Source organism: Protobothrops mucrosquamatus, unplaced genomic scaffold (assembly GCF_001527695.2).
Source record: "Protobothrops mucrosquamatus isolate PMUCROS unplaced genomic scaffold, P.Mucros_1.0 scaffold12, whole genome shotgun sequence".
Taxonomy (NCBI): Eukaryota; Metazoa; Chordata; class Lepidosauria; order Squamata; family Viperidae; genus Protobothrops; species Protobothrops mucrosquamatus.
In genome coordinates, this window is record NW_015386399.1 from 1827131 (window position 1) to 1846914 (window position 19784).

Here is a 19784-nt window from a genome sequence, read left to right on the forward strand (position 1 = left end):
TATATGAAACTTTTATTTTAAATATTGTTACTACTGTTACTCCAGATGTTACAAATATCTGAATTCAAATGTTATACAGAACTGAGACAGAGGTACAGGACTTGTCCAAGAGGTAAGATTTACATTCTGTTCCCCCATCTAAGAAAACATTTTCCAACCTTGTTTGCTCTAAATTTTGGCACTGCAATTCCCAGAATTCCTAGCTAGTTGAAATATGCCTGGAGGGCACCAGATTGATTAAATCTGTTTAAACTCTACTTGCTAGCACACAAAGAATGATCACCAACTTTTATAGCCCTTTCAACTAACTGGAACAAAAATACCTGGAAGCTCTTCATAAATGTCATCAGCTATAGATTCTACTCCTGGCTGAGAAGGAGGTATGGAATTTTCCTCAATGTCATCATATTCCTCCTCTGGAATAGTTGGAGATCCCATATCTGTTAAAAATGCAAAACATAGAAAAGAAATTCAGTCACCTTAGCCAGGTAGGTTCACCAGGAACTCTCTAGGGCAAAATATATGCTCACATCCTTCAATTTTCATATCAAAGTAATACAATACATCCCTTCTAATTGTATTTATTAAACAATTCACATACAAATACTACTAGCACTTTAATTAAGAATGAACACTTTGTTTAAGCTTCTTTGGAACAGAAGTCAACTAGGTACAATGGCACTTACTCCTAACTGTAGAGAGGATTCCTTAACCTTTCATAAATATACATAGATGAAAAAGAAAATATACTATTAATGACAACACAATAATCACATGATCAACAAAGAAAAAACAAGGAAGTTTTGATTTCCAGCATCATTATAGGCAAAGTGTCTTGTTAACAACTGGCATACCTTGTAATACAAATTTCAGCCTCTCTACCCATTCTGCAGCTTCTTTGGGAGTAGCAGCTGTAAACTGTTCAGAAATTTCATTTTAGAGAAAAATAATCATGAGCATCAAAACATAACCAACACTATATTAATAAAGCCAAGAAAGTAGCATTCTGGTCATTTCTTCAAGACACCATTAGTAATTCTTTACATGTCTTCTGGTACTTTTCTTGCAAGGATGCTTCTTATAATGTACAGTTAATTTTGACAAATTTATGTAATTGAAGCAGAGGATGATGGATTTAGAACTCTGATCAGCAGCTGTGCATAAAAAAGCTGCTTCTCTTCATCAATGTCAAAACCAGGACTGATGAACAAAATTTGCCCTTGACAATTAGAAGACACCCATGAATTTCTTTAGACTGCTGGGTACAGTTTTCTTAAAAATGTTCTTGTCACATTCCAACATAGTACCTGACAACTTAATTAACTGGCTTTCAACTGCAATCTCAGATATTTAAAACTTATTAAACTTACATTTCACATTGATGCCTAGCTGATAGATCTCACATTGCATACTTTTAACTTTGATTTCTCCCTTAGGCCTCTAAGCAATGCAATACATATTTAACATTGAAGAATTTATATTCAATTATTTTACAACATTATTAATTCAAGAAATCAGACAAACCTATTAGATAATAGATACTTAAATGTAAGCAGTAAAATGAGCCAGCAGATAAGTATGACATATGAGCTGTTCTTATCTAAAAATTTAGTATTAGAACAATCTTTTTGCAAAATCTATTATATGAATCTACAAGGTAAGAAAATAAAGGATTTCCATTCCCACCCCCAGCCAGGCTCTTTTTCCAACATGTCAGGGAATGTTTTACCAAAATATTAATGTCTCCATAACTGGAACAGTAACAGTTTTATCAATTTAATTTCAAGACAACATAAAAACTCCAACCTGATAAATGCGTTTATCAGGAGCAGCGATTTCAAAACAGCAATCTTTCTTTCCGTCTTTCCGAAGGGTATTATTCATTCTGACGGTGTAGCCATCTATAGCAAATTCACCTTTCTGTTGTTTGTCTGTTGTAGATGAAAGGTAAAGATAGAATTTCATTTGCAACATTGAAAATGAATGTCTTACCAGGTTATCATTTATTCAGATTTTGTTTTTCTGTTTCATGAATATTCAAGAGACTGAGTTAAACATTATTGTGAGTGGATTTAGTGATGGTTGAAAGATAAAACTCTTTTTTAAGCAGAAACTACAAAGAACATTTTTGAAAAGGCTGCTTATAGAATCCCACAGGATGATCCTTACAGATGGTCTTATTTAGCGTGAAGTGCACACATTGATGCCTCACGGGGGGGGGGGGAGAGAGAATCAAGAACTGGAACCTGGAACCTGAAATACAAGTCTTCCATAAATCAGTGTCTCTTCTTGGTTCAGTAATTACTGATCCAGCAAAGAACTTGATGATCTCCCTGTTATACCTGCCCCAGTAACGGAATTCAAAAAGTGAATTTCAGATGCAGTTTGTAAATGTGTTTTTCACCTAGTGACCAAAGCAATTGAATATGGAAAAGCTATAGCTACAGGTTTATTGTGCCATTTGTTCAATGTGAATTGGCAACATGTTAAACCCCTTTTTTAAACAGGAGTTTTTAAATTGCGAGGATAAAAACTAATGCAAACTAAAAAAAGAATCAAAAGAAAAAACAAAAGCTGCAGAAAAGAAAAAATAGAAAGAAAAAAGAAATAAAAAATACAGCCATAGTAAAGAAAAAAGAAATGTATAAAGAAATGAATTCACTCTTTATCAACAAGCATAAACAAGTTTAGTAATTAATCTTGTAGAATACAGCCAATTGATCTCATCTTTTATATTGCTTATCTATAAGCAATCCTTAAAGACTTTTTTCAATCCCGATCAGCAAAAGTCCATAAGCAATATATCTATTTTAACTTTGATCAAATAAATCAACTTTATCTTCCTTCCTTTTGTTTTTAATCCCTTCAAATAATGTCCTTGAACTTGATTTCTTTTCATTTTTTTCTTTATAAAATTCTTCAAAGTTTTAACAAATTCTCTTATAAATTCAGCATAGGAAAATTATCCAGGTAATTCTCTTGGCTTGTTATTTATATAATCCTTTTAATTATTAAGAATTAGCCGATTTCTTTTGTCTCTCCAGTGCAGTATCTTTTTTTATATTAGTCCATATCATTCTTATAGGCTGTCATTTTTAAGTTCACTTTCAAATCAATCTCATTCTTGTCAAGTAAAACTTGTTCCTCTTCTATAACATCTTTTAAACATAGTCTACATATACCTACACTATACCTACACTATTATTTTCCAAGTCCATTGTTAAAAATATCCTTCAATATGCCCAATAGTAAAATAATTTGCTTCCCTCGGTATTAGTAAGACAAATTTAATTGTAATATCTAGTTCCTTATGGTTACCTTTAGTGTCCAAACTTCACACTTCAATATCTCATCCTATCACTTGTTAAAAAAGAATTCAAAACCAAAGCATTTTCCCGTGGAAAAGATTCTTATTAAATTCTTGTAATCCTTGTAACCCCTTTTCCTTTCTTTTTTTTCCTTTTTGCACATTTTGGGGTTTTTTTTTCCTTTTCATTTGATGTATTTTCTTTAGTGTTTTTTTTAAAATCTTTGTATTTAAATTTGTTGTACATGTATTGGTTAAGTTTCAAACCCTCATTTGTAGTTCATTTTGACTTTTATGTGCTGAAGATCCCATTACAGGTATATCAAGTACTCTAAAGTAGTATATGTTGAACAAGTTTCGGTTTTCTGAGTGATCTGATAGTCCCTTAATAATTTGGGAATGCATTTTTTACAACTATGGTAATATTCTAAACCGCATGGAAACAGTAAGTGGAGACACCACTAATTGCACACATTTTCTGAAGCGAGTTTTGACATTAAACATGCTGTACTTGCTTTTAGTTTAATTGTTCCCATGAGCAATAACAGAAATATATGGCAAGAAGAATGAAGTCAACCAGAGACAAAACCAGAGACAAAACTCCTTCACAATCATCATGAATTAAGCTATCTCAACAGCTTCTATCTTAGGCCTAGTTAACCAACCAGTCCACTCATTAAAGAAAAAAAAGAGAACAGGAAGTGTCTGAGATACGCTGTAAACCAGCGGTCCCCAACCTTTTTGCCACCAGGGAATGGTTTAATGGAAGACATTTTTTTCCATGCATCACGGGGAGCGGGAACGGTTTCGGTTTCACTCACTTGCCTGTCACTCACCTCCACTGTGCGACCCAGTTGCTAACAGGCAATGGACCAGTACCAGTCTGTGGCCCAGGAGTTGGAGACCCCTGATGTAAATGTAATTGTTCTGATTCTCTTTCACTTTCACTTTCTCACTGTGGTGTAGAACAGGGTCAAAATGGTGTTCCTAAATAAAGGAACTGTGAAACTATAGTGACAGTATCTCAAAAATGGACAGTATCTACCAGCAATACATTTCTATAAACTGTTGGATGTTGCTTTTTCCAAGACTGCCGTTGAAAATGGTCCAAACTCCTATGGTTTATAAAGAAAGGTTACTGATTCATTTGTCTGACATCCTGGGATTTGAAATGACTGTAACAGTATTGATGTTATATGGATTCCAGTGCTGTCCTTCATTATTAAGTATTAAATTGTGAATGGCAGAAAATTGGAGAGCTGGGGAAGAAACTAAAGAACTACAGTAAGCTATGGAAAACATCTATTGTGCTCCCTGATGAACACTGCCACATTGTATTTGTAATATAAATTTCAACTGCTTCTAAGTTTTCAGTAGCATCCACATTTTAAACCATCACAAGCAAATAAATTTTCCTTTGATTCTTTTGACATTGGACAGCTTACGCACATCATCCTGAAACATTTTCTTAACAGATTGTCCAGCTATATGATACATCACCTGAATTTTTATTAAAAAAATAATGTTTTACCATGGAATGAAATACACCTTAAATATAAAACCCTATAGCAATACAGAATGTCTTGTAGCGGTTTCTCATTATTTCCAGCTAGAACCAAATGAAACTTAATGATACTTAACAGATCCAAAATACTGAAATCATATTTGAGATGATGGTGGTGGCAGAAGGAAAAATTACCAAAGGAAACTAAACAAGATAATGCTGTAACATCTTGAAAGCTGATCAAAGTTCAGAAAAAAAGACCCATGTATAATTCCAAAGGAAATAAGAAAGAAGATAAGAGAACATTTCATCAAGACAGTATATTTACATCATCTGGAAGCACACGGAGAATTATATGAAAGCCAGGAAAATTGCACGTAAATCCGGTATGCAATTAAACAATAGAGAGGCCCCTGAGGCCTCTAAACACTTAATTGTTAATCTCCATTAAGCAACATTCAAGATAACCCCTATATTTTGCAATACAAACAGTTAATTGTTAATATCCATTCAGCAGCATTCAAAATAGTACCTATATTTTGCAATACCTTTGTCACTTCCATAGTAGTAGAAGACTGTTCGACTCAAAGCACACCAACGTTTTTGCCATTCAAAGCCAAGGAAACTGTGATCTGCAATTAAAATAATTCACACAGATTTTTACACATAACAAAACTTATTAATTACAAACCGACCAAAATAAGCAATTCATGATGTGCAATGGAAAAGATACATTCTGGTGCAAATATGAATGTAGGCAAGGACTGCCAAAAGTAAAAATTATTCTTCACCAACTTTGGCACTTACCCCGGATACATTTCTCTCACATCTTCAAACAGATCTTACATAGATATTTGAAATGTTTAAGGAGATCTTGTACTGTGAGCACAGGGTAAGCTGTGATTTTTTAGTTCTTTTCCAACTCTACATTTGAATGATTACATGATAATGCATAAGAGAATGCATATATCCAAATCAGAGGCTCTGAAGCTTAAGTTGCATATACTGTATACATATTATTTCCCTTTTTTCATTTTCAAAATTCTTAAATGTTCCATTTTCACCAGGGCCACTAAATTATTATTACTGTTGTAAGGTATTATTTTTCATTTTATAAACTTCTAGCGATATGCATGATCTTAGTAGCTCAAGAATGTAGCTAATAATAGCAGCATCTATTGTTTAGCATTGAATGAACAATGTGCTTTTTCAGAATATGTTTTTTTTTAAATTATGATGAAATAATGGTATGATAGAAAAGCTATTGCAATTGAATCTAAGATCTACATTACGGAGCCAAGACATTTTTCTTGTCTTTGGAATCAAGAAAAATATGCTTAGGAAGCAGATAGTTGGTTGCCGGTTTGCTTTTGGGTTCAATTCAAGATATTGGTTATCATGTTTTAAAGACCTACAAAGCATGGAACCAGGTTATCTGAGGAACTGTCTTGTCCCAATGGATTGGCCCACAACCCATTTTTTTTCAGTATAAGGAGCATGCTACAGACCCCATTGGTTAAAGATTTTCAGCTGATGGGTTCTAGGAGGATAGTTTTCTGCCATGTCTCCATTCTCTTTGGAATATCTTGCCATCAAAGGCAAGATCTGCCCCCATCCGTTTGGCCTTCCAGAAAAACATTAAAACCTGACTCTGCTGGTTGGCTCGAGGCCCTGTTGGGAGCACTTTATGTTGGAGGTGGCTGGGGGGACTAATAGGGAGGATGCCACCCACTGTGCCATTCTTGCTCTGGATTTTCTTGTTTTACATCTAATCTTGTTAATATTTCAATAATTATTATTTTAATTGTACTCTACCCAGAATTGCTTTTTAGAATGAGATGGATGGCATATAAACTTAATGAATAAATTCATCGTGTTGCATCGAATACAACAGTGATGATCCCTGAAATTATGGGGCATGGAATAAAAATAGTAACAACCAACTTCTCTTGTCCATGGTGCTCAGATACGCCGAAGCTATACTTCCAGCAAGAAATGTTCATTACATTTCCACCTATATTTTTAATTATTGTTAAATTCTTTCAATATTTTCCAAACGAAGTGAATCATTTGCCTCTGGAAACAAAATGATTGCAAGTACTATAAAAATTTAAAGTATTATTTCTATCACCTTTTTAATTTACCTTTTCTACGTTTTTCCAAATATCCAGATACTGAAACAAATGGAAGATCTTGTGCCGCAATAGGAAGAAACTGATGTCCTGGAAAGAGAAAGGACATACAGAACAAATAATTTTTTAAAGCACTATGAAATAATCTCCTACTGGATAAAATATATACTAATGGCTGTAGGTTTGGTTTATCTGAATATATAAATTAGTAGTTTATATTCATTAGCACACATTAAACTGGGCTACAAAATAGTTAAAATTTATTGAAGCATTTTACGTTATTTGAGTTCCTTTTCTTTGGTATAGTCAGAAGGATGAAAAGAACATTATGGATTGTTTATTTAGTAGAACATGGAACATTAATCAGTTAAGAAAATCATCTGCTTTTACCATTAAGAAAATTAATGCTGCAGCACATACACTTCTGTTCAGGATTTCAGGCAGTCAGCCATACCTCTGTCTAGGATAATGTTATTTCATTCTCTCCATCACTCCCTCCCAACAATCACAAAGATCTCTCTGGCCTCTAAGTTTTTGCAGCCTTCATTAGGCAATATTCTATTTCTCTCCACATATTTTAACTACAATTAAACTCCACAAATTTAAAATCAAACATGGCTGCCAGATCTTACTAAGTAACATCCACAATTAGTCAATCTCATAAATTTAGTTGAACGTGTTTTTAAAAATTCAGCTGTCATTTTCCTAGTGGTAGGAAATTATTAATACCCATTTCAGGCTTTTATGTGAAGCACAATTATTTATTAGCAGTGGCAGATGTATAGAATTTTTAATCAATTTATAACAATTGATGAGAATTCTTTAATGAGCTATTTTGAATGCCCTATGAGAAGAATGAGGGTATAAAATAAAAGTTATATATATATACATATATGTGTATACATATATGTATACATACATACATATATGTATACATACATACATATATGTATACATATACATATATGTATATATGTATGTATGTGTGTGTGTGTGTATGTATGTATGTATACACACACACATACATTGGACATAAACATATTTTTAGAATTGCTCTTTCAATTGCATTTATTACAATTATTAAATTTAGAAAGACAAGTTCATATTTTTGCTCAATATCAGCTCTCTTATAAGCATAACCTAATGTCAAGAATGGCTATATAACAGAGTTCCCCAATCTTTCCGGCTTTACAGACCAGTGGGAGGGGAAGAGAGGATGGTTTGAAGCCCACCATTCACGCAAATTGAGCACACGTGTACGCACTGACCCACTGCTCATGCAAGTAGGGATGCGCACACGCGTGCACTTGCTCACAATTTCAAAAGCCCAGTTCTGAACAGCTCAAGGCCCAGTAGGGGGTTGCGACCCAGGGTTGCGGACTCCAGCTAGAGAAGACCCTTAAAGAGCAACCATAAAGTTGAGATCAAGATTCCTCACTTATGACAAGGCATAGATTTACTCCAGTTTGAAGCTTCCTTCTCTCTCTCTAGGTTAGGAATGAGTAAACATTGATCCACTTAAGAATTCTATGTATGTTGACATTAATGAACACCTGACAATTGCTAGTTTACACCATTATAATACTCCAATAGCTGAACCTGGCTATATTCATTGGTTGCATGTTTCCTACATATTAACAAATACTACAAATAATTGAACAGTAATTAATTTCCTCTCTTTAGTTCCCATATGCTCATTTCTACATCTCAGTAGTTAAAAAGAACCCATAGCACTGATTTCAAAGGATCAGATGGAGTAAACTACAAAGCAGGCAATTATCCAACTGTCAGCTATTTACAATGATTACCAAGAGCTCTTGGCATCAAGGACCAGCTTGGCACTGGGCAATATGAATCATCATTTCTCAGCATGACACAATAGGCAATCATGTTACTCACAGCATCATCTGAAGGCCTTTGGGCTACTGGAGAAATATTAATATGGAAAAGACTGGGAAATCTACAGAGTATTCTGTCCAGTCCAAAAATATTATCTGTAAAGAGACTAAAGCCTTCTTTGGACAATCTGTTATAGGAATATCTCTTGTATTATTTAGCACAAAATATGTCCTTTGCTTATTCACACTGATGCTGTGACAGTACATCACCGTTCATTTCTTGTCTTCACTTTTCCTAATTTCTAAGTATACTGTTTTCTCCCTTCCTTGTTATGAGTTTATATCAGGAGTCCTTGTTAAATTTCTGTATTCCCTTATTTATTGATTCTGTTATCCCACTACAGAAATTACCTGGGAAGCTACTGAAGAGCTATATCATTAAATACAGCAACAGGATATTAAAAACAGAATACTAAAAACCAGTTATCTGCTAAAATAACTAGTTAAAAACAAGACATGGGACACAAAAAACACGTATTATTTTTACATGGTTTTTTTTTAAAAAAAATTCATCTGACACCAAGAAGACGATGGGTGAGACCTGTATTAGTGATGATTGGGTAGATACATTGATACTGGTGTAACTTAAAATATTTATAGCCAACAAATTCCAGTAATTCCAATCGGTGTACTCCAAGTTTAATTACTTTGGGATTTAAAACGGGAAAAATGGCATTTGGAAAAATTACTGAGAATTTGTCTATAATATTGGAGTCCTTTTGTGAGCCATTTTAAGATAGTCAGCTGTACATCATATTACCACAGTTCAAATTATAATTAATCAAAATTACTTGCTTTAAATTCAGATTTTGACTTTTCCCTTTCTTGAGCTTTCTTTTATGTTTCATAACACACAAAGGATTATCTATAAGTCTCCTTTCCTTAACTGTAGTAGCATTTATGATAAAGACTGTTGTATCCTGCCAGCCTAACATAACCAGGGTTCAAGGCAAAGCCTATTTCTGATTAACAACTGTTTAGAAGTTTCACCATACCACAATATTGTCCATTCTTGCTTAGATTGATGAGATGGGCAATATAATCCAAAATATCTAGAGGATATCACACTGGGGAAGGCTGCCTTAAAAAATGATTGCCATTTCTTAGAAAGAAAAGGTATTTATTAGCTGAACATTTTAGAAGTACTGTATATAAAAATCTACAATAAAGCAGAATAATCTAGCAGTAATTCTTGAGTTATGAAGGCAGCTGGGGCCATAATTTCCTTCACTAAGCAAAACATTCATAAAATGTCATATGACCATATAACATAGAGATGGCAATCCCCCAGTTGCTATCATAACTCCAAGACTCCCATATTATTAAACAAAGATGTCACAGGATTGTGGTGTGAGAAGAGACAAGATTCCTAGGCAAGGGGGCCATCAGGCAAGAGCTAGAAATGGGAAGCTAGGCAGACTTCATGGGCAGGTGCTATGGAATGTGGGCAGGTGCATGAAAAAGCAATGAGAATAGAATAGAATAGAATAGAATAGAATAGAATAGAATAGAATAGAATAGAATAGAATAGAATAGAATAGAATAGAATAGAATTGGAAGGGACCTATACCATCTCAGACAAGTGACTGTCTAACCTCTTCTTAAAAATCTCCAGTGATGGAGTGCCTACGATTTCTGGAGGCAAGCTGTTCCACTGGTTAATTGTCCTCACTGTCAGGAAGTTTCTCCTTAATTCCAGGTTGCTTCTCTCTTTGATCAGTTTCCAACCATTGTTTCTTGTCCTGCCCTCTGGTGCTTTGGTGAATAACGTGATCCCCTCTTCTTGGTGGCAGCCCCTCAAATACTGGAATACTGCTATCATGTCTCCCCTATTTCTTCTTTTCTTTAGACTAGCCAAACCCAAGTCCTTTTTCGTATGTTCTTCGTATGTTTTAGTCTCCAGGCCTCTAATCATCTTAGTTGCTCTTCTCTGAATTTTTTTCCAAACTCTCATCTTTTTTGTGATATGGTGACCAAAATTGGCTGCAGTATTCCAGGTGTGGTCTTGCTAGGGTTTTATAAAGTGGTACTAATACTTCGCGTGATCTTGATTCTATGCGTCTGTTTATACAACCCAGGATTGTATTAGCTTTTTTGGCGGCTGCTGCACACTACTGATTCATAATCAAGTGATTGTCCACTAAGACTCCAAAGTCCCTCTCACAGTTACTGTTTTTAAGCCAGGTTTTGCCCAATCTGTACTTATACCTTTGATTTTTCCTGCCTAAATGTAAAACTTTGCTTTTCTCCACATTGAAACTCATTTTGTTGGATAGGGCCCATTGTTCAAGTTTGTAAAGATCTTTTTGGATCCTGAGTTTGTCTTCTGGGGTGTTGGCTATTCCTGCCAGTTTGGTGTCATCTGCAAATTTGATGAGTTCCCCTTCAATTCCCTCATCTAAGTCATTGATGAAGATATTGGGCCTAAGATGGAACTTTGTGGTACCCCACTACTTACTTCTCTTCATGTGGATGTAGTGCCATTGAGGACTACTCATTGAGTACGGTTTGCCAGCCAGCTACAAATCCATCTGGTGGTGATGTTGTCTATTCCATTTTTTTATAGCTTACCAAGGAGTAGGTTGTGGTCTACTTTATAAAGTGCCTTACTGAAATCTAAGTATGCTATGTCCACAGCATTTTGCTGGTTTACTAGTTTAGTCACTTTATCAAAGAATGAAATAAGATTGGTTTGGCATGAACTGTTTTTAACAAACCCGTGCTGGCTACTAGTTATAATTTTGTTTGCTTCTAGTTGTTTGCAGATCTGATTTTTTATTATCTTTTCTAGGATCTTCTCAGGTATTGATGTTAAACTGATTGGTCCTGGGTCCGTTTTTTCCCCTTTCTTGAAGATGGGAACCACATCAACCCTTTTCCAAGGGTACTTCCCTGTTGCTCCAGGATTTATAAAAGAAATGGTGCAATGGTTCTGAGATAACATCTGCCAGCTCCTTTAGAACTCTGGGATGTAATCTGTCAGGTCCTGGTGATTTATATTCGTCAAGGTCGGATAGGTGTTCTCTTACTATTTTCTTGCTTATTTTAATTTTTGTTTGGAATGGAAATGACCTGCAGAAGCAATATGCAGTCTTCTTACTTTGCTTGTGAGAAGCCAGTAGGGAAGCTTGCAAATTGCAATCACATGATCATGGGATGCTGCAACCAACATAATTGGTTGCAGCCAGTTGCCAAACATCTGAATCACTAGTTACTGAGTATTGCAAAATGACCGCAGAAAGGCAGAGCATCAATCAAAATAATAACAGCTCTAAAATGAGTGCAAAAAGATGTTTCATATTTCATTTTTAAAAGATAGCATGCTATTGGATTATGAGATGCATTTGACAGTGCATTATATTGCTTAAAGGCTATTGCAAAAGCTAAATTATCAAAGTAAAGACTATTTGAGGATTGTAAGATAATTATTCCTTTGGGAAGCAGATGCAACTCTTCAACAAAAAATTGAACTACCCTTAAGACATTTCTGATCTCAACAAGATGCTTGGTGAGAAACTTACTGGAAAAAAAAGCATACATGTGAAAAACATGTAGGTGCACTAGAAAGAACTGCTGTATTCAAGGATGGAATATAAAGGAAGGAAGGAAGGAAGGAAGGAAGGAAGGAAGGAAGGAAGGAAGGAAGGAAGGAAGGAAGGAAGGGAGGGAGGGAGGGAGGGAGGGAGGGAGGGAGACTGGATTTCAGAATTATTCCATGATATTTTCAAATACAGCACTTGGTAATTGGTAATGGAGCATTCTGTTCACTGTCTTGGGCTCATACATAAACACTTCAAACATGCAAATTTTATCAACTATAGATTCCCATTTTCATATTCTTTTATAATAACTTGAATGAAAAATCCATTTCATGCCTTCTGGCATGCATCTACAGTAACTCCATCTTGCTTAATTAAATCTATATCTTAATTTGCCTGCCCAACACCACTTCATCCAGATCTATCACATATTCCCCCTTTTTACTTACAAAGATTCACAACATATATATTTTTATTTCTAAACACACTTGTTAATTCTTCCTGTTTATCATTCATATCTTTTATGTTCTCAGTTATAATTTTCCATATGCCATGGTAGTTATCAAACTGGCCTCAGAATACTGACTTCTGCTGCTTCAAGGCTTTCATATTTGTTTAGTAAGACAAAAATAATGCTAAGTTACTAGCTTTAGTCATACCTATACTACCTTAAGATTTTTCTGCTTAAGGTAAGGACAGTGTTAGACAGTTTTAGCACATTTTGACCAGTATGCTACAAATATAACCAAAGGCCATTATTACTCCAGGCATGCTTATACTATTCTATATAAAGCAGAATCTAGTGATGACCTTTCAGACCAAAATAGCATTGCCACATCCCTCTAATTATGGGATGTGGCACATATTCAAAATGTGGCACATATTCAAAAATGTGATATTCTGACGTTTGGTGGAAACTATTTTTATTTATGCAAAAAGACTAATTAAAACAGTTCTGTTAAGAGTAAAAGAGTTTAGATGAGGGACACAAAACAATATGTTCAAAATATAAAGGCAAAATTTATTTGAGGATAAATGTTCACAGGAATATAACTCCTATTTGTACTTCAGAAATTGCGGTTTCAGCGAGCAAGACTTACAGATGTGAATCTAGCCAATATGCCTAACATTTATCCTGTCAAATTTTCAAAAACTGCATAATGGATTATTAATAATATGCTGCTAAACCTATTCTGCATGGAGAACACATAACTGTCTGGTTATTAAATTTTGGAAAATCTTTATTAAAGCATTATATGCTTTGTTAGCAAATGGCTTTATCCTGCAGTTTCAAAATGGTTAAATTATAAAGTTACATAAAATAGCTAATGCTTAAAAAAAAAAAAAGAAATAAGCACATGACAATGTTCTCTTTTGACACATTAAAGTTAGTAATTTTTTAAAGGGAAATTGCCTACAAAAATCCACCAATAGAAACAATAAACATTGTTTGGGGACACTTATACGCAGCACAAACTTTGCTTTCTTCATTCTGAAAAGCAAATCAGTAATCAATATTCTTAGAAGCACTCTAATCCTTTGCAAAAATCACCAGTTTAGTGATTGAAGAGTTTGCTCCATCTACACAGTTAATCCCTCCTTATTTGTTTGGGTCTTCTATTTATTTCAGCCACTTATAATGGGAGCAATGTCAGATTAATATATCTCCACATGCTAGGCATGTCTTGACAACCAACAAAGCATGCTGTTGTCAGGATAATCTCTACAAACACAGGGATTTTTCTTAGCAAGTCAGAAGGCAACATTCAGAAATCAAACATTTATAAATAAGTGTAATGTAAAATAACATGGCCAGCTTCCCTATCTCACATACCAATAAGTTAATACCTCAATGTTATATTTTTCCAACCTTCACAAATAAAGTTAAAACCCCTCCAGTTAAAAAGACTTCACTTTTACAAAGTTATACTTTTTTCCTGACACATAGGAAATGGAAAAGCATGTTTAAGACATCTTTTAAAAGTCTAATTACATAAAAATCCTGGAAATCCTAAATCCTAAAATCCATTCTGTTGCCAAAAATATTAATACAGAGAGGATACGTTTATTTTTTTAAAATGTACTTTAGATTATCTTTTCAAATTTGTTTAAATACATTTTATATATGATATTTATTTCAAAACCAATCCACTTTCTTTAATTTCACAATTCTATTGCTGTCTATCAGACTGTTGTCAAAGAAACATACATGAAATTGTCTGTACAGAAATCGGGACTCAAACCCAAAGAAATATCTTTTTTTTAATCTTCACTGATAGAAAACTATATGCTATAAAGCAGGCTTTTCAACCTTTTCACCCATTGTACCACTTTTAGGATATGGCAACATCCGAGTATCACCAGTCGCCTAGCAAGGTGTCAAAAACTTGATGACCAAAAGAAAAAAAAAAGGAAAAAGTGATAAAGTACAGGTAGTCTTCGACTTACAACAATTCACTTAGTGACTGTTCGAAGTTACAATGGCACTGAAAAAAGTGCCCCCCAAGCCACAGCCAAGCAAGACAGCGTCCGGTGGCGCTCTTCCTCCTGTCTGAGGTTTTCATTGTTGTGAGCATTTCTGTTGAGGATTGGCAGCGGGGTTGGGGTGGGGGGTGTTTGGTTTTTATTCCCCCCCGTCTGCTGGGTGGTTGCAGCAGGTTTTGGTCACTTCACATGACCCTGGGACACTGTGACCGTCATAAATATGAATCAGTTGCCAAGCATCTAAATGTAAATCACAAGACCCTGGAGATGCTGCAACATTCTAGCTGATCGGTGCTTCTTCAGGGCTCAGCAGAAGCACCAGGATGAGCCCCGAGCTCCAGCTGGAGCCTGGCGCTGATCCTGGCACTTCCGCTGAGCCCTGACAGCCCCGAAGAAGCGCAGATCAGCTGGAAAGCGGCACTGATCCTGGCGCTTCCGCTGAGCCCTGACAGCCCTGCAGCTCCAGCCATCTCTCGCTCAGGCTTGTGTGGTGCTACCACCAGTTCAGCTCATTCCCCTCCTCCGCTACCACTTTTCTAGGATGGTCGCGTACCACCTGCCAGGTGACAATGTACCACAGGTGGTACCCGTATCACTGGTTGAAAAGCCCTGCTATAAAGCATAATAACAGAGTGTGGAATCCTGAGAATAGAACTTGAGATATGTAAAACTGAAAAGGAATATCTATAGAACTGCCTTTCCTAGACTGGACACCCTCTAGTTTTGCAGATTAAAATCCTAGAATTCCCCAAGACATTTTTGTGAGTGACGTGAGTTGAAGTCCAAATCTCTAAAGCAGGGGTCCCCAACCCCCGGTCCGTGGGCTTGTACCGGGCCACGATATGCCAGCAACCAGTCCGCACAAACAAGCAAAGTCCCATCCGCAGGATGCAGGCATCACACAAAACCATGCCCCCTCTGGTCCGCGGAAAAACCTCTCTCCACGTAACCGGTCCCTGGTGCCCAAAAGGTTGGGGACCTCTGCTCTAAAGCATAGTTTTTCAGCCTTGGCAACTTTATGATGTGTGAACTTGAACTCCTATAATCCCCCAGCCATCCTGGGTTTGGTCCACAGATCTTAAAGTTGCCAAGATTGAGAATTACTGCTTCTAAAGAGATCTATATAGGAGGAAATGTATTCTACAGTATCACATTGTCGTGCGGGCTCTATTAATCTACACTTTGATTTTTCAACTTAATCTTCTTTTGGAAAGATGTGGAAACAGTATAGTTCTCACCCCACCCCTTAGTCTACCAAGTTGTCATATGGGTTACAGATGATTCCATACATTTAGAATTGAGGTAGGCTGGTAGTTAAAAGGAGAAGAAAGATGCAAATATGAATGGAATGGAATGGAATGGAATGGAATGGAATGGAATGGAATGGAATGGAATAGAATAGAATAGAATAGAATAGAATAGAATAGAATAGAATAGAATAGCATAGCATAGCATAGCATAGCATAGCATAGCATAGCATAGCATAGCATAGAATAGAATAGAATAGAATAGAATAGAATAGAATAGAATAACTTTATTGTCACTTTGAATGTACACTAATCAACATACATTAAAATGAAATTTTGTTGCATACAGCTCTGATATATATACTACATAAATATGACAAAAATAAATAAATACAGAATTATGCAAATACCCACAGAGAAACAACAGTCTATTTCAGGTTATGTATACATGTGCATGGCAAGAAAAATGATTTACCAGACGGATGGCATAGGAAACAAAGCTATTACAGAGTCAGGTAGTCCTGCTAGAAATACTTTGAAACCTCCTCCCAGAGGGGAGCAACAGAAACAGACCGTAAAGTGGTGTGTGGGGTCTCTAACGATGCTTTGAGCTCTAAGCACGTAGCACTTATAAGCAGCATCCTGAATACCAGGAAGCGAGCTTTCTACGATCTTCTCGGCTGTCCTTACCAATTTCTGTATGGACTTTCTATCTGAGGCTCTGCTGCCACCAAACCAGACAGTGATGCAGTTTGTTAAAATGCTTTCAATCATGTCTCTGTAAAAAGTGGTCAGGACAGAAGGAGAAAGATGTGCCCTCCTCATCCGACACACGAAATGCAGATGCTGGTTTGCACACTTCACTAAGTATGATGTGTGGAGAGACCAATTCAGATTGTTAAGTTATCTGCACTCCCAGATATTTAATACTGTTGACCATCTCTATAGCTGCATCCTTGATATTGAGTGGAGTATGATTATGCCGGCTCTTTCTAAAATCTACAATGATCTCCTTTGTTTTATCAACATTAAGAACCAGGTTACTTTTATTGCACCAGTCTATCAGAGCCTTTACCTCTTCCCTATAAGCATCTTCATTGTTATCCCGGATAAGACCCACCACTGCAGTGTCGTCTGCATACTTCACAATATGATTCGTAGCAGATTTGGCACAGCAGTTCATCAAGGTGAACAGAAGCTGACTCAGGACACAGCCCTGTGGAAAACCTGTGCTCAAGGAGATGGAAACTTTCTTTCAACTCGCACAACCTGGAGCCTATCAATAAGGAAATCAACATCCAATTACATAAAGGAGTATTAAAACCTAATAGGCACAGTTTGTTCACCAGATGCTGAGGGATGATTGTGTTGAATGCTGAACTAAAATCCACAAACAGCATTTGCACATGAGTATTCTTCCCCTCTAGGTGCGCCAAGCTAAGATGAAGCACACAGGAAAATGCATCTTCTACAGAGTGGTTTTTCCGATAGGCAAACCGTAATGAGTGAAATGGAGGGGGAAGGCATGAAACCATGTAGTCCTTTACCAATCTCTCAAAACACTTCATCATAATGGAAGTGAGTGCAACTGGACGGTAATCATTAAGACATGTGATTTTAGTTTTTTGGGGCACTGATACAATGATTGCAGTCTTAAAACATGATGGAACCCCGGCCTGACGCAACGAGAGATTGAAGATATCTGTGAGAACAGTGGCCCGCTGCTCAGCCTACTCCTTAAGTACTCGCCCAGGTTTATTATCAGGACCCGCAGCTTTCCGAGTTTTGACTTTCCACAGGACCTTCTGAACAACACTTGTATCAAACCTGAGCACCTGCTCATCAGGAAGGGGAACAGCCTTCCTAGCTGGAACGTTGTTGTAGCCTCAAACCAAAAAACATATTTAGCTTGTTTAGAGAGTCTGTGTCAACTTTGCATGTCAGGGAAGCTGCCTTATAATCAGTAACTACCTGAATGCCTTGCCGCATATGTCTCAGATCCACAGGATCTTGAAAGAGATTCTGCACTTTCTGACTATAGGCCCGCTTTGCTGATTTTATAACACGCCTCAGCTCAGCTCTTGCTATTCTAAGTGCTGCTGCATCACCTGATTTGAAAGTGGTGTTTCTCACCTTCGACATTGCATGGACCTTCTGTGGCATCCAAGGTTCCTCATTTGCTCGCATGATAATAGACTTAAGAACACTGACATCCTCCATACACTTTGGGATATAACGGGAAGTCTTTAGGAATTCCAGGGTCAGAAGGCTTTCCTGCCAGGAGAAGGTCAAGAAAACATTCTGGCCCTGAGATACCTAAAGATTTCCTTTACAGCAGTGTTTCTCAACCTTGACAATTTTAAGGCATGTGGACTTCAACTCCCAGAATTCCACAGCCAGCAATGCTGGCTGTGGAATTCTGGGAGTTGAAGTCCACATGCCTTAAAATTGTCAAGGTTGAGAAACACTGCTTTACAGGATCAAATTTCCAACCCTTGTGTATGGAGAAAGGTTACTTTTCTCCATGCACAGCATGGCACAGTCTGACTCTGAGTAATTCAACCTCTGATCAGGCCTAACAAAGGTGAATCTGAAAGCTGCACAGCAGAAACCAGAGATTTGTTGTTTTTTTAACTGTTTACTGGCATCCGCCTGAATTTCTTTTACTCCCTTATTTGAAAATGAAGGTTTTATGAAAAAACAAGCAAGAGGTAAGTTAAACTTTCCAGCAATTCTGTATTAGTATTGCAACCCTTGTCTCCCATTTGATGGTCAGCTTTCAGTCTTTCATACAGAATTGTAGAAAGCGTAGCATAATTATTTTACTGTGCAATAGTTTAGATGTTAAACTATATCAATCCTTCCATGTGCATACAGTATGTATAGAGAATACAAATTGGTGGAATGTTACGTAGGGTTTAGTAATGCAGACATATGAATGTACTTTCCTTTGTCCTAGAACTGGAAAGCATTTACATTGGCATTAGTCACACTGACCAAAGCATGCCTTTAATGCACATCCGGTGATGCTGCCCTGTTCTTTGTAACACTCCTGTGCATAACACTCTTAAGAGAAGTTATTGGCAATTTTCCCCGGCTGAAATTTGATATCACTAGCCACAGGAAAACCTGTCACCAATCACAGTCAGAAAGGCTGTCTCTGGTAAAGTCCAGATGGTCTATCCCAGTGGTTCTTAACCTGGGCGGTACCGCCCCCCAGGGGGCGATTTCATTTTTCAGGGGGGCGATGGAACGAAAAGGGTCGGCGTGGGGGCGATGGAACGAAAAGGGGGCGATAGGGGGGCGATGGAGCGAGATGTTTTGGGGACACTTTTGAGCCTTCTCCTGCAGCTCCAAGCGTCCTCCGCCATTTGTAGAGAGAGACAGAGAGAGGCACTTGTGCTTCTCTCTCTCTTTCTCTCTCATGCGGATTTGCCCCCTTGCAGGGCTCCTGATTGGCCCTGTGCCGAGGCGCCCCGCCCTCTGGGAGAAGCGCGGCCAGGAAGTCCCTTTCCCTGGCTGGCCCCGTCCGAGGTACACGTGGTCGGGGAACCGCACGGGGAACCCTGGAATCCCCGCTGGGAGCAGCCCGCCAGAGCCTCTGCTGAGCAGGCCAGCCTTCCCGCAAGCCACGGCCCTGAGAGAGAGCAGCCCCTGCGATCTCCAGCTGCAG

General features: G+C 37.1%; 1 protein-coding gene across 1 annotated transcript in view; it reads right to left on the reverse strand.

Annotated features, from left to right (window-relative positions):
* SKAP2 (src kinase associated phosphoprotein 2) overlaps positions 1–19784 on the reverse strand; it is a 126779-nt gene that overhangs the window by 39498 nt on the left and 67497 nt on the right. Inside the window, exons 5-9 of the mRNA XM_015810593.1 lie at positions 6956–7033; positions 5360–5443; positions 1807–1931; positions 855–918; positions 324–440 (exon numbers count right to left, since the gene is read on the reverse strand). Coding sequence (XP_015666079.1) covers positions 324–440; positions 855–918; positions 1807–1931; positions 5360–5443; positions 6956–7033 — 468 coding nt within the window. The remainder of the gene's footprint in view (positions 1–323; positions 441–854; positions 919–1806; positions 1932–5359; positions 5444–6955; positions 7034–19784) is intronic.